At 45.3% G+C, this 24,707-nt stretch overlaps 1 protein-coding gene across 3 annotated transcripts in view; it reads left to right on the top strand.

Moving 5' to 3' along the window:
* Positions 1-24,055, top strand: part of boka (BCL2 family apoptosis regulator BOK a) — a 65,575-nt gene extending 41,520 nt beyond the window's left edge. For all 3 annotated transcript variants that reach the window (XM_073040578.1, XM_073040576.1, XM_073040577.1), the window contains exons 4-5: positions 17,277-17,440; positions 22,996-24,055. In XM_073040578.1, the coding sequence (XP_072896679.1) occupies positions 17,277-17,440; positions 22,996-23,121 (290 nt within the window). In that variant the 3' untranslated portion in view covers positions 23,122-24,055. The remainder of the gene's footprint in view (positions 1-17,276; positions 17,441-22,995) is intronic.
* Positions 24,056-24,707: the final 652 nt, after the last annotated feature.

Here is a 24,707-nt window from a genome sequence, read left to right as displayed (position 1 = left end):
AATTAAGAAAGGTTGTGGATGATGCCACACTGTTTCCATGCTGTGCACCATGAATCATTGCCCAGCAAAGGACAAACAGGATGTTGGTGCCAACCTCTGTGCCTCTGGTTGGAAAGCATATTGATCTTTAAATAATTGACTATAGGTTAGATGTAAAAATAAGTGAATTACAGAACATAAGAGTGACAGTTTAAGAAGATATAAAAGGATTATAAAAACTGCAAAATGTTGTGATCCTAGGACTGAGTGTTTAAGTTGGAGGATTTGAGGAAGAAGCAATTTTCTCTTAATTGTGAGGGGTTATCTTCTTGGGGTTGTTAAAATTATGATAAAGGGAAGATATTTGAAAGTGAGTGGTCATAAATGTAAAGCAGAAACACATATATCCAAATAAGGAACTCAGGGGAAATATCTTCAGCCAGAGTTACATGAATGTGGAACTTGCCACAACATAAAGCAGTTCAGGTGACTAATGCAGCTACATTATGAGGAAGCTAGATAAATGTGTGGGAGAAAGTTCAAGGATGTATTGCTGGGGTGAGACTTTTGTTGAATAGGAACACATGAATCAGTTAAATTGAATGGCTGCATTGCGTGCTTGTGAGCTTAAACTGTAGATTATAACTATAGTGACCATTATAACTATAGTAAGATGTGGTACCAGAAAGTCTGACCCCACAGAACTCAGGGCTTGTACATTCATAGGAGCTTTAAAGTTTCAGTTACAACTTGGAGAGATGCTGAGGCAAATGTCTGAGGGTTCTGGTAGGCAATGCTACTGATGGCTCCAGGAAATGTTGGGTTCTGCACACACCGCCCAGATTATGCTGAACTCTCTCTAAGGGAGGAGGGCCAACTTCCTTGGTGCCTCCTAGAATAGAGAAACCCTTTGTCTTCTTAAGGTAATTCTGAAAGATCCAGCAAAGCTTTGTCACGGTATATCTTCCTTCCTTGTGCCATTCACTAAACTTGAAAGTCTTTTGAGACAAAGTAGACAGTCTCAAAAAGTGTCAGGGGTACAGATATGTGGGTGGAGTTGAGGAGAGCTTTTGGGTGGGTGGATGGGGAACTGGGACAGAAACTTCTTGCTTGTTTGAATTTTCACCAAAATGCTGTGGACTTTCAGGAGACCAGAGTAAGAAGTACCCTGGTTCTGGCATGTGGTCACGGTGAGCAGGATGTGGCTGTAAGTCAGGTAGTAGTGAACAACCGAACAGTAATGGAACAGGGGCCTTTGAACTTTTCCTACTGTTGTAGGAACTTAACTCCTGTTTTAATATGATCAAAGATTGTGGGGAAGATTAGCAGCCATGGTATTTCAAGCCATTTAAATTTTAAGTTGAACTTTTAATTTTGTTTTATTTGAAGGCATTAAACAGTTGAACAAGTAATGAAGAAAAGAATGACTTGGATAGTTTTTGCAGAGAAGTGGGTGTCTGATGACAGAGTACCCACAGTCTGAGATGGAGAGAAGTGGGTGTCTGATGACAAGAGTACCCACAGTCTGAGATGGAGAGAAGTGGGTGTCTGATGACAGAGTACCCACTGTCTGAGATGGAGAGAAGTGGGTGTCAGATGACAGAGTACCCACAGTCTGAGATGGAGAGAAGTGGGTGTCTGATGACAGAGTACCCACTGTCTGAGATGGAGAGAAGTGGGTGTCTGATGACAGAGTACCCACAGTCTGAGATGGAGAGAAGTGGGTGTCTGATGACAGAGTACCCACAGTCTGAGATGGAGAGAAGTGGGTGTCTGATGACAAGAGTACCCACTGTCTGAGATGGAGAGAAGTGGGTGTCTGATGACAAGAGTACCCACTGTCTGAGATGGAGAGAAGTGGGTGTCTGATGACAGAGTACCCACAGTCTGAGATGGAGAGAAGTGGGTGTCTGATGACAGAGTACCCACAGTCTGAGATGGAGAGAAGTGGGTGTCTGATGACAAGAGTACCCACTGTCTGAGATGGAGAGAAGTGGGTGTCTGATGACAGAGTACCCACAGTCTGAGATGGAGAGAAGTGGGTGTCTGATGACAGAGTACCCACAGTCTGAGATGGAGAGAAGTGGGTGTCTGATGACAAGAGTACCCACTGTCTGAGATGGAGAGAAGTGGGTGTCTGATGACAGAGTACCCACTGTCTGAGATGGAGAGAAGTGGGTGTCTGATGACAAGAGTACCCACAGTCTGAGATGGAGAGAAGTGGGTGTCTGATGACAGAGTACCCACAGTCTGAGATGGAGAGAAGTGGGTGTCTGATGACAGAGTACCCACTGTCTGAGATGGAGAGAAGTGGGTGTCTGATGACAGAGTACCCACAGTCTGAGATGGAGAGAAGTGGGTGTCTGATGACAGAGTACCCACAGTCTGAGATGGAGAGAAGTGGGTGTCTGATGACAGAGTACCCACTGTCTGAGATGGAGAGAAGTGGGTGTCTGATGACAGAGTACCCACAGTCTGAGATGGAGAGAAGTGGGTGTCTGATGACAAGAGTACCCACTGTCTGAGATGGAGAGAAGTGGGTGTCTGATGACAAGAGTACCCACTGTCTGAGATGGAGAGAAGTGGGTGTCTGATGACAAGAGTACCCACTGTCTGAGATGGAGAGAAGTGGGTGTCTGATGACAAGAGTACCCACTGTCTGAGATGGAGAGAAGTGGGTGTCTGATGACAAGAGTACCCACTGTCTGAGATGGAGAGAAGTGGGTGTCTGATGACAAGAGTACCCACTGTCTGAGATGGAGAGAAGTGGGTGTCTGATGACAAGAGTACCCACAGTCTGAGATGGAGAGAAGTGGGTGTCTGATGACAAGAGTACCCACAGTCTGAGATGGAGAGAAGTGGGTGTCTGATGACAGAGTACCCACTGTCTGAGATGGAGAGAAGTGGGTGTCTGATGACAGAGTACCCACTGTCTGAGATGGAGAGCACTGGGTGTCTGATGACAGAGTACCCACTGTCTGAGATGGAGAGAAGTGGGTGTCTGATGACAGAGTACCCACAGTCTGAGATGGAGAGAAGTGGGTGTCTGATGACAAGAGTACCCACTGTCTGAGATGGAGAGAAGTGGGTGTCTGATGACAAGAGTACCCACAGTCTGAGATGGAGAGAAGTGGGTGTCTGATGACAGAGTACCCACAGTCTGAGATGGAGAGAAGTGGGTGTCTGATGACAGAGTACCCACTGTCTGAGATGGAGAGAAGTGCGTGTCTGATGACAAGAGTACCCACTGTCTGAGATGGAGAGAAGTGGGTGTCTGATGACAGAGTACCCACAGTCTGAGATGGAGAGAAGTGGGTGTCTGATGACAGAGTACCCACAGTCTGAGATGGAGAGAAGTGGGTGTCTGATGACAAGAGTACCCACTGTCTGAGATGGAGAGAAGTGGGTGTCTGATGACAGAGTACCCACAGTCTGAGATGGAGAGAAGTGGGTGTCTGATGACAGAGTACCCACAGTCTGAGATGGAGAGAAGTGGGTGTCTGATGACAAGAGTACCCACTGTCTGAGATGGAGAGAAGTGGGTGTCTGATGACAGAGTACCCACTGTCTGAGATGGAGAGAAGTGGGTGTCTGATGACAAGAGTACCCACAGTCTGAGATGGAGAGAAGTGGGTGTCTGATGACAGAGTACCCACAGTCTGAGATGGAGAGAAGTGGGTGTCTGATGACAGAGTACCCACTGTCTGAGATGGAGAGAAGTGGGTGTCTGATGACAGAGTACCCACAGTCTGAGATGGAGAGAAGTGGGTGTCTGATGACAGAGTACCCACTGTCTGAGATGGAGAGAAGTGGGTGTCTGATGACAGAGTACCCACAGTCTGAGATGGAGAGAAGTGGGTGTCTGATGACAAGAGTACCCACTGTCTGAGATGGAGAGAAGTGGGTGTCTGATGACAAGAGTACCCACTGTCTGAGATGGAGAGAAGTGGGTGTCTGATGACAAGAGTACCCACTGTCTGAGATGGAGAGAAGTGGGTGTCTGATGACAAGAGTACCCACTGTCTGAGATGGAGAGAAGTGGGTGTCTGATGACAAGAGTACCCACTGTCTGAGATGGAGAGAAGTGGGTGTCTGATGACAAGAGTACCCACTGTCTGAGATGGAGAGAAGTGGGTGTCTGATGACAAGAGTACCCACAGTCTGAGATGGAGAGAAGTGGGTGTCTGATGACAAGAGTACCCACAGTCTGAGATGGAGAGAAGTGGGTGTCTGATGACAGAGTACCCACTGTCTGAGATGGAGAGAAGTGGGTGTCTGATGACAGAGTACCCACTGTCTGAGATGGAGAGCACTGGGTGTCTGATGACAGAGTACCCACTGTCTGAGATGGAGAGAAGTGGGTGTCTGATGACAGAGTACCCACAGTCTGAGATGGAGAGCACTGGGTGTCTGATGACAGAGTACCCACTGTCTGAGATGGAGAGAAGTGGGTGTCTGATGACAGAGTACCCACTGTCTGAGATGGAGAGAAGTGGGTGTCTGATGACAGAGTACCCACAGTCTGAGATGGAGAGAAGTGGGTGTCTGATGACAGAGTACCCACAGTCTGAGATGGAGAGCACTGGGTGTCTGATGACAGAGTACCCACAGTCTGAGATGGAGAGAAGTGGGTGTCTGATGACAGAGTACCCACTGTCTGAGATGGAGAGAAGTGGGTGTCTGATGACAGAGTACCCACAGTCTGAGATGGAGAGAAGTGGGTGTCTGATGACAGAGTACCCACTGTCTGAGATGGAGAGAAGTGGGTGTCTGATGACAGAGTACCCACTGTCTGAGATGGAGAGCACTGGGTGTCTGATGACAGAGTACCCACTGTCTGAGATGGAGAGAAGTGGGTGTCTGATGACAGAGTACCCACTGTCTGAGATGGAGAGAAGTGGGTGTCTGATGACAGAGTACCCACTGTCTGAGATGGAGAGAAGTGGGTGTCTGATGACAGAGTACCCACTGTCTGAGATGGAGAGCACTGGGTGTCTGATGACAGAGTACCCACTGTCTGAGATGGAGAGAAGTGGGTGTCTGATGACAGAGTACCCACTGTCTGAGATGGAGAGAAGTGGGTGTCTGATGACAGAGTACCCACTGTCTGAGATGGAGAGAAGTGGGTGTCTGATGACAGAGTACCCACTGTCTGAGATGGAGAGAAGTGGGTGTCTGATGACAGAGTACCCACAGTCTGAGATGGAGAGAAGTGGGTGTCTGATGACAGAGTACCCACTGTCTGAGATGGAGAGAAGTGGGTGTCTGATGACAGAGTACCCACTGTCTGAGATGGAGAGAAGTGGGTGTCTGATGACAAGAGTACCCACTGTCTGAGATGGAGAGAAGTGGGTGTCTGATGACAAGAGTACCCACTGTCTGAGATGGAGAGAAGTGGGTGTCTGATGACAAGAGTACCCACTGTCTGAGATGGAGAGAAGTGGGTGTCTGATGACAAGAGTACCCACAGTCTGAGATGGAGAGAAGTGGGTGTCTGATGACAAGAGTACCCACAGTCTGAGATGGAGAGAAGTGGGTGTCTGATGACAAGAGTACCCACAGTCTGAGATGGAGAGAAGTGGGTGTCTGATGACAAGAGTACCCACAGTCTGAGATGGAGAGAAGTGGGTGTCTGATGACAGAGTACCCACTGTCTGAGATGGAGAGAAGTGGGTGTCTGATGACAGAGTACCCACTGTCTGAGATGGAGAGCACTGGGTGTCTGATGACAGAGTACCCACTGTCTGAGATGGAGAGAAGTGGGTGTCTGATGACAGAGTACCCACAGTCTGAGATGGAGAGCACTGGGTGTCTGATGACAGAGTACCCACTGTCTGAGATGGAGAGAAGTGGGTGTCTGATGACAGAGTACCCACTGTCTGAGATGGAGAGAAGTGGGTGTCTGATGACAGAGTACCCACAGTCTGAGATGGAGAGAAGTGGGTGTCTGATGACAGAGTACCCACAGTCTGAGATGGAGAGAAGTGGGTGTCTGATGACAGAGTACCCACTGTCTGAGATGGAGAGAAGTGGGTGTCTGATGACAGAGTACCCACTGTCTGAGATGGAGAGAAGTGGGTGTCTGATGACAGAGTACCCACAGTCTGAGATGGAGAGAAGTGGGTGTCTGATGACAGAGTACCCACTGTCTGAGATGGAGAGAAGTGGGTGTCTGATGACAGAGTACCCACTGTCTGAGATGGAGAGAAGTGGGTGTCTGATGACAGAGTACCCACTGTCTGAGATGGAGAGAAGTGGGTGTCTGATGACAGAGTACCCACTGTCTGAGATGGAGAGAAGTGGGTGTCTGATGACAGAGTACCCACAGTCTGAGATGGAGAGCACTGGGTGTCTGATGACAGAGTACCCACAGTCTGAGATGGAGAGAAGTGGGTGTCTGATGACAGAGTACCCACTGTCTGAGATGGAGAGAAGTGGGTGTCTGATGACAGAGTACCCACAGTCTGAGATGGAGAGAAGTGGGTGTCTGATGACAGAGTACCCACTGTCTGAGATGGAGAGAAGTGGGTGTCTGATGACAGAGTACCCACTGTCTGAGATGGAGAGAAGTGGGTGTCTGATGACAGAGTACCCACTGTCTGAGATGGAGAGAAGTGGGTGTCTGATGACAGAGTACCCACTGTCTGAGATGGAGAGAAGTGGGTGTCTGATGACAGAGTACCCACAGTCTGAGATGGAGAGAAGTGGGTGTCTGATGACAGAGTACCCACTGTCTGAGATGGAGAGAAGTGGGTGTCTGATGACAGAGTACCCACTGTCTGAGATGGAGAGAAGTGGGTGTCTGATGACAGAGTACCCACTGTCTGAGATGGAGAGAAGTGGGTGTCTGATGACAGAGTACCCACTGTCTGAGATGGAGAGAAGTGGGTGTCTGATGACAGAGTACCCACTGTCTGAGATGGAGAGAAGTGGGTGTCTGATGACAGAGTACCCACAGTCTGAGATGGAGAGAAGTGGGTGTCTGATGACAGAGTACCCACTGTCTGAGATGGAGAGAAGTGGGTGTCTGATGACAGAGTACCCACTGTCTGAGATGGAGAGAAGTGGGTGTCTGATGACAGAGTACCCACAGTCTGAGATGGAGAGAAGTGGGTGTCTGATGACAGAGTACCCACAGTCTGAGATGGAGAGAAGTGGGTGTCTGATGACAGAGTACCTACCCACTGTCTGAGATGGAGAGAAGTGCGTGTCTGATGACAGAGTACCCACTGTCTGAGATGGAGAGAAGTGGGTGTCTGATGACAAGAGTACCCACAGTCTGAGATGGAGAGAAGTGGGTGTCTGATGACAAGAGTACCCACAGTCTGAGATGGAGAGAAGTGGGTGTCTGATGACAAGAGTACCCACAGTCTGAGATGGAGAGAAGTGGGTGTCTGATGACAAGAGTACCCACTGTCTGAGATGGAGAGAAGTGGGTGTCTGATGACAAGAGTACCCACTGTCTGAGATGGAGAGAAGTGGGTGTCTGATGACAGAGTACCCACTGTCTGAGATGGAGAGAAGTGGGTGTCTGATGACAGAGTACCCACAGTCTGAGATGGAGAGAAGTGGGTGTCTGATGACAGAGTACCCACTGTCTGAGATGGAGAGAAGTGGGTGTCTGATGACAAGAGTACCCACTGTCTGAGATGGAGAGAAGTGGGTGTCTGATGACAGAGTACCTACCCACTGTCTGAGATGGAGAGAAGTGGGTGTCTGATGACAGAGTACCCACTGTCTGAGATGGAGAGAAGTGGGTGTCTGATGACAGAGTACCCACAGTCTGAGATGGAGAGGTGGGTGTCTGATGACAGAGTACCCACTGTCTGAGATGGAGAGAAGTGGGTGTCTGATGACAGAGTACCCACTGTCTGAGATGGAGAGAAGTGGGTGTCTGATGACAAGAGTACCCACTGTCTGAGATGGAGAGAAGTGGGTGTCTGATGACAGAGTACCCACTGTCTGAGATGGAGAGAAGTGGGTGTCTGATGACAGAGTACCCACTGTCTGAGATGGAGAGAAGTGGGTGTCTGATGACAGAGTACCCACTGTCTGAGATGGAGAGAAGTGGGTGTCTGATGACAGAGTACCTACCCACTGTCTGAGATGGAGAGAAGTGGGTGTCTGATGACAGAGTACCCACTGTCTGAGATGGAGAGAAGTGGGTGTCTGATGACAGAGTACCTACCCACTGTCTGAGATGGAGAGAAGTGGGTGTCTGATGACAGAGTACCCACTGTCTGAGATGGAGAGAAGTGGGTGTCTGATGACAGAGTACCCACTGTCTGAGATGGAGAGAAGTGGGTGTCTGATGACAGAGTACCCACTGTCTGAGATGGAGAGAAGTGGGTGTCTGATGACAGAGTACCTACCCACTGTCTGAGATGGAGAGAAGTGGGTGTCTGATGACAGAGTACCCACTGTCTGAGATGGAGAGAAGTGGGTGTCTGATGACAGAGTACCCACAGTCTGAGATGGAGAGAAGTGGGTGTCTGATGACAGAGTACCCACTGTCTGAGATGGAGAGAAGTGGGTGTCTGATGACAGAGTACCTACCCACTGTCTGAGATGGACAGCCAAATATAAATGATGAGTGAGTGGTGAGTGGCCTGTAGCTCACAGGCAAAGGCAACAATAAAGAATTATTCTGACCGAGGAAAAGGAAATAAAATTAGTAAGAGTGGTGATAAAATATAACAAGAGACAAGAAGTGTTTATAGGTGTCCTAGTAGTAGCAACACAATCGATGAAGAATTGATTGCAACTGGAATAAGGAAAAGTGACATGGCAGACTGTAACAGCAGAACAGTGAGCTGTTCGTTTTGTTGGTCCCTCCTCCTACTGTGAAAGGGGTAACGCCTCTCTGTCCTTTGTTGGTGAGAGAGAGAGCGAGCCTGTGGCTTGTTGAAAGGGGTAACGCCTCTCTGTCCTTTGTTGGTGAGAGAGAGAGAGAGAGAGCGAGCCTGTGGCTTGTTGAATTGTCGGGTGAACAATAGTTTATGTTGGACTGCAGATCACGGTCTCTCTTTGGGGCCTTGCTGTTGCTTGCTTGGTGGGTGGTGGGTGCTGATGCTTCCTTCTGAAATAGGTGGGGGGAGTGATGCGTTGCTGCTGCTTGTTCATGGGAGGGGGATTCTGTCATTTTCTGTCATTCTTGGGGGTTCTCTTCTGTTTTTGTGGATGTCTGCGGAGAGTAAGGATTTCAGGTTGTATATTGTATACATTCTCTGATATTAAACTGAACCATTGAACCATAAATAATCAGGCAAAGCTAATACAGGGAGGCATTATTCTTCATTTTGATAAGGCAAATCAGATTGTCAAATTAGCTTGGAGTGTCAGTCATGGAGAATTAGATGGGGACAGTATTCTGAAATGGTGTGTTATTGAACCATTGGGGAATGGACTGCTTCACATTTACCTTCCACAGTAAGCTTTGGTAAGTGACCCTCGAGGAAGGAACGGCCACAATGTAATACAATTTTGTATGCGAATCATGAAAGGAGCAAATCAATCAAAGTTTAGATTCTTGAACTTAATGACACCAATTCATGGAGGAATGCAAGGTGAATTAGATTAAAAAGTTAGCAAATGATGAACATACAAAATATAATCAGAGTCCTTGTGAGAAATGTGGCAAACAGAGGATAAAATTAGACTGGACAGAACCCAGGTCCTGAGGTCCAGGGTTCACCCAGTGAAGACAGAGGCATTTCCCACCCTGTGGTAGCCAACTCCTCTAGTGACACTTCAGTGGAGTAGGCTGATCTCTCGGGGCAAGCACCTCACTGAACCAGTGCTGGGCTAAACCTGATACAGGCACAACACAACCCTATCATATGGGTGGGATATATCTGCTTCTGAAGTAGCTACTTTTAATTATTTATTAGTTTAAAATTTTCACTTTTATTTTGACATGTATTCTTTACAGCTGCCTGAAAGCCCTGGGAGAAGGTTGCTGCTACTGGTACCATGACCAGGTGCTGACTACGGTGGCAGAAAATATCTCCTTGGCCATTAGGCACCTCCACCAGCCCAGAAAGCCCATTGCCTTTATCAAAGCTGGAGACCAACCACAGCCTCTGCACAGATCTCCAGCAGGCTTACACACCACAGCATCTGACCGGCAACTGAAAGTCGATCTTTGCAAACAATTAAAATTCCCTGACTTCATCGGATCATCATCCCTGAGGTCTAACATGGTCATTCTGCATGAAACCATAAAGCAGGTGCTCATGGTTGAACTGACAGTGCCTCGGGAAGACCAGTTTGAGGAGGTGTTTGAGCGTAAGAAAGCCAAATACCAGGAGCTGGTAGAGCAATGCCAGAGACAGGGGTGGGGGGTGCACGATGCAAGCTTATAGAGGTGGGGTGTAGAGGTTTTGCTGGCTGCTCACTCTGCAGAACCTACTCTCTCCTTGTCATCACGGGGGCTGCAAAGGAAAGAGCTGTCAACACATCACAGAGCTGCTAAGCGAGCCTCCAGGTGGCTATGGATCAAGAGGTGTGACCCCTGAACCAATGCTGCTGGGACACAAGCTGGGGCCTGATCAACCCTGGGTGAGGTTGTCTGATATTGAAAGACCCGAAACCCAGGTTACATCGCTGATCGTGTGTCCCAGCGCACCCTTGGAAGTATCTCAACATCCTAGAATAGGCAAAAATGTTTTTCATATATTTCAATCACAGATTGTTCTGTTTAGGGCAGCAGCCTCGCCAGCTGTCAAAGCCATTTGTGAATGCAGCCAGTTGACTCTTTATTTCCTGTCCTTCGGTTAATCCAGCTCTGTGCTAATAAGCAGGATGGTGAGTGAGCCATTATATAATGTAATAACCTTCTGTCTGGTATCTCATCAAATGCAGTTTGAAAATCTGAATATATTATATCTACCAGACACCCTATTCCACCCTTCTAGTTAAAACATAATTATAATTAAACAGCGTCAACATTTATTGTATTTAAGCTTCTTAAAAGAAGAGGCTTATTGGCTCATTATGTTATCAAGGAGGGTAGGAAAGTTGATGATTGGGTGAAATTTCAGGAAAATTGACGAAGATGCATTTGAGGAAAAATGATAAAATAGCAAGAAGAGAAAATTGAAAATCAATTTGAATCACATAAAGAAATTATAGGGAATGAGAAAATGAGAAGGAAATATCTGTATCTGTCTTCATCCTAAAAGACCCAGAAAGTGTAATGAGCTCAGAAAGTGTTGCTAACATCACACTAAAGAGGAAGTAGAAGAAACCAAGACTAAAACCAGAAATCTCTTGATCTGAAATCATCTCAGGTTTGTAAAAAAAAAAGAGAAGGCCACGAAAATAGCTATGAGGAAATCTGCAGCTGCTGGAAATCCACACAAAATGCTGGAGGAACTCAGCGGGTCGGGCAGCATCCGTGGAAAAGGCAGTCACAAAATTCCCTCCATTTCCTTGAACAATTCCAATAGCCGAATTCCAAACTTATTGGCAACATACTGGAATCTATCAGTAGGGTGGTGGTAAATGACGATTAATCTGTCAGCACAGATTTATGATCTACTGAACAGGGTGGAATAGGAGAAACCGGTAGATACAACATAACAGGATTTCCAAAAGCATTTGCTGAGGTACAACAGAAAATAACTGAATCAGGAGACAACTTTTTAGCACAGAACTGATTTGGTTAAAAGTCATAGTTCAAAGTAAAATTTGTTATCAGAGTACATACACATCACCACATACAACCCTGAGATTCATTTTCTGTGGGCATACTTAGCAAATCTATAGAACAGTGACTGCAAACATCAGGAACTGTTAACTGTAAACAAACTGTGCAAGTGCAGTTTGCTATAAATAAATAACAATAAATAATGAGCATGAAATAACAATATAACAGAGTCTATAAATGAGTATAGCTGTCCCCTTTTGTTCAAGAGCTTGATGGTTGAGGGGCAGTAACTGTTCTCGAACCTGGTGGTGCGAGTCCTGAGGTGCTTGGTCTGGGTGGTGAGGATCTTTGACGATGGATGCTGCTTTTCTACAACATTGCTTCAGGTAGATGTCCTCAATGGTTGTGAGGGTTTTACCCATGATGTACTGAGCCGAATCCAATACCTTTTGTAGGATTTTCCGCTCAAAGGCATTGGTGTCCCCATACCAGGCCGTAATGCAGACATTCAGCACACTTTCCATCATTCATCCATAGAGGTTTACCAAGGTTTTCGATGACATGCCGAATCTCTGCAGGCTCCTGAGGAAGCAGAGGTGCTTTCGGGCTTTCTTCTCAATAATATTTATATGATGGTCCAGGACAGGTCCTCTGAGATAGTGACACCAGGAATTTAAAGTTACTGACTCTCTCCACCTCTGATTCTCCGATGAGTACTGGCTCATGCCCTGGTTTCCCTCTCCTGAAATCTACAGTCATTTCCTTGGTCTTATTGACATTGAATGAGAAGTTATTCCACCACTCAGCCAAGTTTTCAGTCTGCTGATTCATCACCCCTTTGATACAGCCCACAACAGTGGTGTCGTCAGCAAACTTGTGTATGGTGTTGGATCTGTACCTAGCCACACAGTCGTAGGTGTAAAGTGAGTAGATCAGGGGGCTAGGCACACATCCCTGTGGTGCATCTGTGCTGATGGAGATTGTGGAGGAGATGTTGTTGCCAATCCAAACTGACTGGGGTCTGCAAGTGAGGAAATCAGGATCCAATTGCACAAAGGGTTATTGAGGCCCAGATCTTGGAGTTTACTGTTTAGTTTAGAGGGAATGGTGGTATTAAATGCTGAAATATAATCAATAAAGAGCAACCTGTATGCATCTTTGCTGTGCAGATGTTCCAGGGTTGTGTGAAAAGAACGAGATAGCATCTGCGTAGACCTGTTGTTTCGAAAGGCGAATTAGGAAGGATCCAAGTTTCCACTCAGACTGGAACTGATATGCCTCTCAAAACACTTTATCACTGTGGATGTAAGTGCCACTGAGCAATGGTCACTTAGACAGGTTACCACGCTCTTCCTGGGTATCAGTACAATTGAAGCCTGTTTGAAGCAGGTGGGTACACACTGCCTGAGCGAGAGGTTGAAGATATCCCTGAGTACACCAGCCAGTTGGTCAGTACAGGCCTTCAGTACTCGACCAGGTACTTTCCTTGGATTCACTCTCTTGAAGGCAGCCCACACATCATCTTCAGATACTGAGACCAAAGGATCATCGAGAGACATGGGGGTGTGCGATGGTTCCTCCATGTTCTGGTGGTCAAAGCGAGCGCAGAAGGCATTGAGCTGATCTGGAAGCCAAGTTTTGCTGTCCCCTATGTCGCAAGATTTAGCATTGTGAGAAGTTATGGCATTCAAACCCTGCCACAGCTGTCGAGCAATGTACAATTCCAATGTAGTCCAGAATCTTCACTTCACCCAAGAAATGACTCTCCAGAGAACATACCTGCACCTCTTGTAGCATTCTTGATCGCCAGACTGAAATGCCTCTGATCTGGCTCTCAGCAGGTTCCCAATTTCATTGTTCACCCAGGGCTTCTGATTGGGGAAAACCCTGAATGATTTTGTGGGGACACACTCATCTACAGCTGTTTTAATAAAGTTTGTAACCACCCTGGTGTAATCATTCAGGTCCTCAGATGTGTTCTTGAACACAGCCCAGTCCACTGACTCAAGGCAATCCTGTAAGCTTTGGAGAGGGTGCAGAAGAGGTTTATCAGGATACTGCCCAGTTTAGAGGGCATGTGCTATCACGAGAGGCTGGATAAACCTGGTTTGTTTTCTCAGGAGAGGCAGAGGCTGAAGGGAGATCTGATAAAGGTTTGGAAGATTATGAGAGACATAGATAGAGTAGACAGTGAGTATCTGTTTCCCAGTGCTGAAACGTCTGATATGAGTGGGCATGCATTGAAGGTGAGAGGGGGTAGGTTCAAAGGGGATGTGAGGGGCAAGATTTTTTACTCAGAGTCTTGGATACTTCAAATGTACAGCCTGGTATAGTGTAGAGGCTTTTAAGAGACATTTAGAAAGGCACATGACAATGAGGAAGATGGAGGGGGTGGGTATGGACATTGTGTAGGTAGGAGGGATTAATGTTTGGGTGTTTTTGATTTGCATTTTATCTGGTTCAGTACGACATAGTGGGCCAAAGGGCCTGTTCCTGTGCTGTACTGTTCTATAAAGAGTAATCAGGTTGTTTCTGGCTGACAGTCTGCTGCAAGTGGGCTGTCTTAGGAATGCCAACTATTCACATTTTCTCTGAATCAGGAGATTAACGAGTACAAGTCTGGTGACTCCGTTAGGCTCTAACATGTATTCAGAAGGATGTGGTGCTGGGTAGGGAATGAAGTGGGGGGGGGGGTAGGTAGCCAGGATCCATTCACATCAGCCGTGCAGTGTGCACAATTGCCCTCAATACTGTTGCTGTAAACATTGACAGTGGAGCTTGATGATAAAGAATAGTACTTGCCAAGGCAGACTGCTGTCTCAGTTCCTGCACACATGCTGAGCTTGTTGACTTCATTAACTTTGCCTCCAACTTTCACCCTGCCCTCAAATTTACCTGGTCCATTTCCAAAACCTCCCTCCCCTTTCTTCATCTTTTTGTCTCCATCTCTGGAGACGGCTTATCTACTGATGTCTACTGTAAGCCTACTGACTCTCACAGCTACCTGGACTATTTCTCTTCCCACCCTGTCTCTTGCAAAAATGCCATCCCCTTCTCCACCACATCTGCTCTCAGGATGAGGCTTTTCATTCCAGGACAAAGGAGATGTCTTCCTTTTTTAAAGACAGGGGCTTCCCTTCCTCCATCATCAACTCTGTTCTCAAACGCATCTCTCCCATTTCCCGCACATCTGCCCTCACCCCATCCTCCCGCCACCCCACTCAGGATAGGGTCCCTCTTGTCCTCACCTACCACCCCACCAGCCTCTGGGTCCAAGATGTAATTCTCCGTAACTTCCACCACCTCCAACGGGATCCCACTACCAAGCACATCTTTCCCTCTCACCCTCTTTCTGCTTTCTGCAGGCATCGTTCCCTACGCAACTCCCTTGTCCATTCATCCCCCCCATCCCTTCCCACCGATCTCCCTCCTGGCACTTATCCTTGTAAGCGGAACAAGTGCTCCACCTGCCCTTACACTTCCTCCCTCACCACCATTCAGGGCCCCAGACAGTCCTTCCAGGTGAGGCGACACTTCAACTGTGAGTCAGCTGGTGTGGTATACTGCGTCTGGTGCTCCCGGTGTGGCCTTTTATATATTGGTGAGACCCGATGCAGACTGGGAGACTGTTTTGCTGAACACCTACGCTCTGTCCACCAGAGAAAGCAGGATCTCACAGTGGCCACACGTTTTAATTCCACGTCCCATTCCCATTCTGATATGTCTATCCATGACCTCCTCTACTGTCAAGATGAAGCTACACTCAGGTTGGAGGAACAACACCTTATATACCGGCTGGGTAGCCTCCAACCTGATGGCATGAACACTGACTTCTCTAACTTCCATTAATGCCCCTCCTCCCCTTCTTATCCCCATCCCTTATTTATTATTCCCCCCTTCTCTCTCTGCCCCTCTCACAATCACTCCTTGCCTGCTCATTTCAGATCTCCCCCTCCCCTCTCAAATCTTTTACTATCTCTTCTTTCAGTTAGTCCTGACAAAGGGTCTCAGCTTGAAATGTCAACTCTACTTCTTCCTATAGATGCTGCCTGGCCTGCTGTGTTCCACCAGTATTTTGTGTGTGTTCCTGACAGTGGGGTCTAGGACCCAGGCCTAGTCACTTCTATACTTTTCTGGGCCTGGACACTGGCGCCACATTGCCGCCTGTACTCGACCTTTCCAAATCAGCCTGGTACTTTGACCCATCAAACTTCAGGTCTATCCTCGCTCTCAGTTTAGGTGGACGGGAGTCTTACAGCTCGGTACCCCATACCAGGGAGGGCTGCTTTACTATCTGTGCTCCCGGGTTTTCTCTTGAAATAGGTTAAGGTAAACAGGCTCTCCAACAGGAAGTGGGAGAGATAACTAACACAAAGTACACTGCAGATGCTGTGGTCAAATCAACACGTACAAACAAGCTGGATGAACTCAGCAGGTTGGGCAGCATCCGTTGAAATGAGCAGTCAACGTTTCGGGCCGAGACCCTTCGTCAGGACTCAGTGAGAGAGATAACTATATGGTTTTTAAGTGTGTGGACTGAAGCGCAACATTCAGATCAGTAATGATCTGTGGCTTGCTTCTGCATTGGTGCACCAGAAAAATGTTCCCTTCTTTTCCACTCAGTAGCTGCCAATATTTTCACGAGTGCATCAGTGTCCGTGGGTGGATTTAAGATTGTTGGGACTTGTAAGGAATTCTCTTGGAAACAGTCTGTAGAGAACTGGGTGTGTCTGTACTGGTTGGGGATTGCAGGAAGTCTGTCAGTATTTACAGGGGGGTGCCACTCGGTCAGAGATGGCAACAGTTTTCTCCAAATTAACAGACAGGTAGTAGGTGTGCCACAATGAGGTGTAACACAACTTAGAGCAACAGCACGGCCTCACTGAACCCGTAATCCTGTAACCGCAGGTTTTGACTGAACTATTGAAAATAATGTGTGGGTTGTTGATGCACGTGACACATTTCACTGCATTTTCCAATGCACAGGTGATAAATAAAGTTCATCTTTAAAACTCTGCAATAGTCAGCGGCTTCCACCATGATTTTCCTTGGTACTGTGTCACATCTTCTGGCTTCATATATAGATTTTCCAAGATTAGGACAGCGTTCCATTCCAGAGAGATGTTCAACCCGAACAGATCACGTCAGAAATGTAACCATCCAGCAAACTGATTAAACATAAGCCAATCAAGGGAAACGTTTTTAAACCAGGGTTTTAACTCAGTCGTTTAGATTTCTCTGCAAGATACAATGATATTGCCCGGACTGAGTTCCCACAAGACAGAAGATGCCTGGAGCACCCCCCCCACCCCCCCAAAAGCAAATCTGTCCCACTGGTCTCCCAAATGCTTATTTATATGTATAGGCTGTGTGTAGGTCAGGCAATCTTAAGGACCAGTCGGATGTCCTTATCTGTGGTTCTAGAGTTAAGCATTAGTGGTGAAATGGAAATTAATGTCAATCAGGTGCTGCTTTTTGTTTCAATTTCTCTCCTAATTCTCTGCCTGGTTCTGTGCGTTCAACTCTGTTTATTATTATGGTTCTATTTTAATGAATGTTACACTGTACGATTATGATTAAAGGTATGGGTTGCCCTTCTATTGACTCTGGCTCTTATGTAGCGTGTACCTGTATCTTTTCTCTGCAGGTATAACCTGGGGGAAGGTGGTGGCCCTGTACGCTGTAGCTGGTGGATTAGCCATTGACTGTGTGAAGCAAGGACAGCATGCAATGGTGCACACTATTGTTGATTGCTTGGGAGAGTTTGTCCGGAAAACACTGGTGACGTGGCTGAGGAGACGGGGTGGATGGGTAAGGGACCGTCTTTTCAGCAAACCTCAATATTTGTAGTTGCATTGCTCTACTTATCAAATGAGTGTCCATGGTAGTGGTGCTCTGATTAAACTACAAGCATAATAATTCAAGGCCAGCACTGGCAGTCTAGAATTCAAGTTCAAACCCTGTGGTGGCAACCGTAACATTTAAGATCAGTCAATGAAGTAATATGCAAAATAAATTAAATATAATCCTAGTAACAGGAACTATGTGAAAACCCTTGTTCCCTAACACATATTGGTCTGTTTGTGTCTCCAGACTCAGGATTATTTGATTGAATCAAATGCTCTCTCAAATGGCTCAGTATTCAGTTGCTTCATAACCAAAGGAGGCTCATTATTCCCTTCACAGTGTTAGTTAGGGATGGACAATAAATTCTACCTTGCCAGTGGTGCCACCTCCTGAAAAATGAATAAGAGGTTTACATTAAAATATTCCAAGCAACTGCATGGCTTGTTTGGGTGTCTAAGCCTTCAGATCAGGAACAAAATGCTGGAAACAGCAGCTCAAACAGCATCTGAGAACAGAAAAACTGAATTATCGTTTCAGGTTAATAGGTCAAGACCTTTCGTCAAAAGTAACAGCGTTTTTAAACATGAAACACATTTTCTCTTTCCATGGATGTCGCTTGACCTGCAAACCGTTTCCAACATTTCCTGCTCTTATTTCGGATTTCCAACATCTGCTGTTTTGATTTTCCACCAGACCAAGGTCCCAGATTGAACACTAATTGGTGCTCATCAGTCAGTAAAGAGAGAGTTACAGACCAGATGAATAAGACATAGGAGCAGAATGAGGCCATTTGGCCCATTGAGTCTTCTTCACCATTTCATTATGGATGATCCATTTCCCTCTCAGCCCCTCTCTCCTACCTTCTAATTTCCTCCATTTCTGCATAAATGACTTAAAATGTGACCAGATATTCACACGTCCTAAAACTAGATAAAAAGAACTCAATTAAATCAATAACACAAGACATTTTACTTGTTCATTTATTTATTGAGAAAAATGATCCAATATTACATGTATTTGTTGAAAAAAGTATGTGAGCCTCTGGGGTAATGCCTTTTACAAAAGCTATTTGGCATCGGGTGTTCCAATCAATGAGATGAGATGTGAGGTGTGGGTTGTAAAGGAGCCCTGCCCTATAAAAAGGCACATAAAGTCAGATTACTGACAGAGCCTGCTCTTCTCAAGAAAGATCTGTATATGTGCATTATGCTTCGATCAAAACAACTTTCAAAGGACTTTGGAAGAAAGAATTGTAGAGATGCATGAAGCTGGAAAAGGCTACAAGATCATTTCTGAGTGTTCATCAGTCCACAGTAAAATCGTCTACAAATGGAGGAAACTCAGTACTGTTGCTACTGTCCCTGAGTGGGCATCCTGCAAAGATCACACCAAGAGCACAACGTGCAATGCTGAAGGAGGTGAAAAGAGCCCAATGGTAACAGCAAAAGATCTGCAGAAATCTCTAGAACTTGCTAAAGTCTCTGTTCATGTGTTCACTCTAAGAAAAGCTCTGAACAAGAATGGTGTTCATGGAAGGACACCATGGAGGAAACAACTGCTCTCCAAAAAAAAACATTGCTGCACGTCTCAAGTTTGCAAAACACCACCTGGATGTTCCACAGCACTTCTGGGACAATGTTCTGTGGACAGCTGAAAGAAAAGTTGAACTTTTTGGCAGAAATGCACATTGCTATGTTTGGAGGAAAAAGGGTACTGCACACCAACACCAAAACCTCATCCCAACTGTGAAGCATGGTGGAAGGAGCATCATGGTTTGGGGCTACTTTGCTGCTTCAGGGCCTGGACAGCTTCCAATCATTGAGGGACCAATGAATTCAAAATTGTACCAAAATGTTTCACAAGAGAATGTCAGGGTAGCAGGCCATCACCTGAAGCTTAATATAAATTGGATAATGCAACAAGGAAATGATCTGAAAGACGAGAGTAAATCAACAACAGAGTGGTTTAAAAAGAAGAAAATCTGTGTTTTGGAATGGCCGAGTCAAAGTCCTGACCTTAATCCTATAGAAATATTGTGGAAGGACCTGAAGCAAGCATTCCTGCAAGGAAGCTCACCAACATACCAGAGTTGAAGCAGTTTTGTAAGAAAGAGTGGCCTAAAATTCCTCTAAGTCAATGTGCAGGATTCATCAGTTACCAGAAATGTTTGGTTGAAGTTATTGCTGTAGAAGGGGGTCACACCAATTACCAAAAGCAAAGGTTCACATACCCTTTCCAACAAATACATGTAATATTAGATCATTTTTCTCAATAAATAAACAAAGTATAATGTTTTTGCTTTATTTATTTAATTGGCTTTTCTTTATCTAGTTTTAGGACGTGTGAAGATCTGATCACATTTTAAGTTATATTTATGCAGAAATAGAGAAAATTTGACAGGGTTCATAAAATTTGGATGATTATACAACATCCAATCCTGAATAGCTGACCCTCTAGTGTACTCATTCACAAGCTGATTGCAACAACCTGATTTTCCTAATATTCCTGCATATTGAAGTCCCCTGACTATCATAACAATGTCAGTATGACATGCCTTTTCTATCTCCCCATTGTAATTTGTAGCCCACATCCTGACTGCTGTTTGGAGGCCTGTTTATAACTCATCAGGGTCTTTTTACAGTTACAGTTTCTTCACTTTATCCACAAGGATTCTACATCCTCCGATCCTGTGTCACTTCTTTCCAAAGATAGGATTTCATTTTTTACTTACCAACCTCTGCCTACCTGCCTGTCCTTTTGACACTGTGTATCCTTGGATGTTAAGCTCCCAATTATAATCTTTCAGCTATGACTCAGTGACGTCCATAATGTCATACCTGTCAACCTCTAACTGCACTACAAAATCATTTACTTCATTCCATTTACTGCGTGCATTCAAATATAACAGCTTCAGTCCTGTATTCATTCCCCTTTTTGATTTTGTCCCTTTTACATACCAGATTATCCCAGTTTTGCCTGATCTGCTCGTCCTTCCTGACAGTCTCACTACACACTGCCTCAGCTTACAAACCAACAGCCCTGTCGTCAGCCCCATCACTCCAGTTCCCACCCCCCTGCCAAATTAGTTTAAACCCTCCCTGCAAGGATCAAGTTAAGTCAAGTCACTTTTATTGTCATTTCGACCATAACTACTGGTACAGTACATAGTAAAAATGAGACAATGTTTTTCAGGACCATGGTGTTACATGACACAGTACAAAAACTAGACTGAACTACGTAAAAAAATAACAGAGAAAGCTACACTAGACTACAGACCTACACAGGACTGCATAAAGTGCACAAAAACAGTGCAGGCATTACAATAAATAATAAACAGGACAATAAGGCAATAAGGTGTCAGTCCAGGCTCTGGGTATTGAGGAGTCTGATAGCTTGGGGGAAGAAACTGTTATATAGTCTGGTCGTGAGAGCCCGAATGCTTCGGAGCCTTTTCCCAGACGGCAGGAGGGAGAAGAGATTGTATGAGGGGTGCATGGAGTCCTTCATAATGCTGTTTCCTTTGGGGATGCAACGTGTAGTGTAAATGTCCGTGATGGCGGGAAGAGAGACCCCAATGATCTTCTCAGCTGACCTCACTATCCGCTGCAGGGTCTTGCGATCCAAGATGGTGCAATTTCCAAACCAGGCAGTGATGCAGCTGCTCAGGATGCTCTCAATACAACCCCTGTAGAATGTGATGAGGATGGGGTGGGGGGGGGGGGTGGGAAATGGACTTTCCTCAGCCTTCGCAGAAAGTTGAGACGCTGCTGGGCTTTCTTTGCTATGGAGCTGGTGTTGAGGGACCAGGTGAGATTTGGAACCCTCGGGTTCAGGTGTAACCTGTCACTTTTGTATAGGTCAAACCTATAGAGATCCCAATGAGACAGAAATCTGAAACCCTGTCCCTTGCACCAGTTTCTCAGCCATGCATTCATCTCCCAAATCATTCTATTCTTACCCTCAATAGTACGTAGCACAGGCAGCAATCCAGAGACTGCTACCCTGGAGGTCCTACCTAGCTTTCAGCTTTCTACCTAGCTCCCTAAGTTCTCCCTTCAGGACTCCTTGCTTTTCCTACCCATGTCATTGGTGCCAATATGTGGATGCTCACCCTTCCCCTGTAGAATGTCATGGATCTGATCCGAGTGTCCCTGACCCTGGCATCTGGGAGGCAACATACCACCCAGTTATCTTCATCGTATCCACAGAATCTCGTGTCTGCTCCTCTAACTATGGAATTCCCCCATCACTATTGCAGTCCTCCTCTCCCTCATTCCCTTCTGAGTTACAGTGCCATACTTAGTGCCAGAGACCCAGTTGCTGAGGCTCCCTCTAGATAGGTAATCTCCAAAACAGTACACTTATTATTGAGAGTAATGGCCACAGGGGTATTCTGTACTGGTATCTTTTTGTTCCCTTGACAGTCACCCAAGGCATAAAAGACCCCGACACCCAAAGGAGAATTGGATTAAAAATGAGCAAAATGGGAGAATGTAAAAAGCAATGGGTGACTGGAGGACAGTGAGCAATGAGCACCTACTGTGCTCAGTAGTACTACTCTTGTCGATCTTTGTGATCTACATCAGTGATTTATACCTGATTAAAAAGTTTGGTGGTAACAATAAACTTGGCAGTGAGAGATACAGTAATGAGGAGGGAAGTTACAGAGTTCAGAATGTACTGGTTGTGTTGGGACAATGCATTTAGGGAGGGCATCCAAGGCAGGGCTCAGAGAACGGTAAGGTACAGGAAAGTGCAGATGGCTGATAATGACATCATTGTTAAGGTGTAGAATAACAGGGAGATTTTGGAGTTATGTTCACACACCTGAGAGATAGTAAGACAGAAAGTCCTTGAAACAGCTGGTTTATTATTGACCTTGGTGCTCTGCAGATGAAACACTTGATCATATTTATTTTACAAACAAGAGAAAATCTGCAGATGCTGGAAATCTAAGCAACACACACAAAATGCTGGAGGAACTCAGCAGGCCAGGCAGCATCTGTGGAAAAAAGTAGTCGATGTTTCAGGCTGAGAGCCTTGGCAGGACTCACATTTATTTTCTGGTTTTTAGCTAATGCTCAAATATTATTTTGGTGCATCTTCCCTTTGGGCATGTTTTGTAAGCTTGGAACTGATGAAGGGTCTCGGCGCAAAACGTAGATGCTGCCTGGCCTGCTGAGCTCCTCCAGCATTTTGTGTGTGTTGCTTCGATTTCCAGCATCTGCAGATCTTCTCCTGTTTGAAAAATGCCTTGGGCAAGTTTTTATTGTAAACACAGACTTAAAAACTAGAGCTCTGCACATTCTCATGTGCACTTTCTAGAATAGTCAATCCCTAACTTATTCTATATTTATTTCAAATTGCATTGGTATCTGCTGCTAAAGCAAAATGCTGCATTTTACCTCGTGTAAATAACAGGAGAGAATAAAACATTTTCCAAACTAATTTAGTAGCTTTGATCTAAACTCTGGCCCGAGTCAAGTGGTGTTGACTAATTTTCCTCTGTTCTGATCCAGATTGATATTACAAAGATTGTGGTCAACAATGATCCCAGTATTCATGATCATTGGCTCGTCTCTGCCATCTGTACCTGTGGACGTTTCCTCAAAGCCATCTTCTTCTTCTTACTGCGAGAGCGATGACTCCAGCTGAAAGATGTGGTCAAAGTTAACTTGCTTTATTTAACGCAATACTAAACACTGCACAGCTGAACTCACAGCCTTGACAGAAAGGTATTTTTCTGAACTTGCTGGACCTGAATATGAATCATTTGAGTTATTGGACAAAAAGGGGTACACTGTCTTAAAAAAATGGTGCAGGGGAGGATGAGGTAGATCAAGAGATTCAGTATTCCCATCCACAACAGCGGTCAAATGAAAACTCAGCCACCGTTACAGTGGTTTCATTGTAGAGTCTACAGATTGGCTGCATAAGGGTGAATTTGCTGGTGTTACAGAACTCCAACCTGAAGCCAGTCTAAAATTCAAAACAGAGCTAGAGTCCTGATTAGCAAACAGTCGACAGAATTCTGGGAAGACTCTTTTACTTTTTACTCTGTTGTTATTGTGAAGAGTTTTGCAGTGTTATAGGGGGAAGAAAAGTAATTCTACTATTTTACTGTTCACAGATACATTGTTATTAGCTACGCTCTGTGTATAGTTTATTTTTTTCATGCAAAGATTTATCTATGCTGATGTCTGCAGTGTAGTTTCTTTCCAGCACAAGATGTCTCAATTTCAGGGACTACTGTTTTTGTTCTTGATTGCTTTCTGCTTTATTAAGTTATTTCCTAAAACTCCCAAAGGAGTTAACTGGGACACATCAGGTCCAGTACGTTTTGGCCCAATTAATCAGCTGCCCCAAACAGACAAATTTCAATGGAAATAGTTAAAAAGGGATGAAAAAGACAAACTGAGTAACAAATTATGTATTTAAATAAACTACAGACAAATTAGAACATTACCAATACAACAGCAGTACTGTAAAACTGTGTATTAGTTCCTAATGCTTATTGGTGGAGGAATCCATCAGCTTCGTGCTTTGACTGTAAATGAATAAAATCAGCACAGACACCTAGTGCAGATAATGGACTGTCTCTATACAAACCTGTTGACAATTGCATCCTCCAAATCTTCATTTTCAACGTAACATTCAAGATGATTATCATACCTTCAAATTATTTGTAGTTTCTAATTTGTTGAAATAGTGAAATCATTTTTTGACTCCTGACCTTTTCTGGCATCTCCAAACCTGAATGCTTGAAACTGCAGCGAGCAAGGCAGTCTGAATCATCTTGCTGTTCATTTCTTGCCAACTCTCAGTGACAAAAAAAAACACTGCTTTTTCAACACAAATACATGCAACCGACGCTGTTTTAAAATTGCTCGCACGAAGCACGGTGTTGTGTCAAAAGGTCACACAATTGCACGCTACTGGCGCCAGTCAGAAACTGTTCGGCAACTGTCTCCTGCCTCAATTAGGCAGCAGTGTCCCAAATAAACGAAGGGTGTCCCAGCTATTTTCTTGATTAATTTTTGATCTTTAAGAATTGTCTCAAACTAATAGCTGTCCTGATTAACCAATGGCCAATTAACCAGAATCCACTGTATATGCCACTATTTACAACCCGGAGATTCATTTGCATGTGAGCATTCACAGTAAGTACTGGAAACACAGTAGAATCAATGAAAGACTGCCCGTGACAGGACAGACAAACAACCAATGTGCA

The sequence above is a fragment of the Hemitrygon akajei genome, chromosome 3 (genome assembly GCF_048418815.1).
Source record: "Hemitrygon akajei chromosome 3, sHemAka1.3, whole genome shotgun sequence".
Taxonomy (NCBI): domain Eukaryota; kingdom Metazoa; phylum Chordata; class Chondrichthyes; order Myliobatiformes; family Dasyatidae; genus Hemitrygon; species Hemitrygon akajei.
Note: the sequence above shows the minus strand (reverse complement) of the source record. Positions and strands in the feature narration are given on the sequence as shown.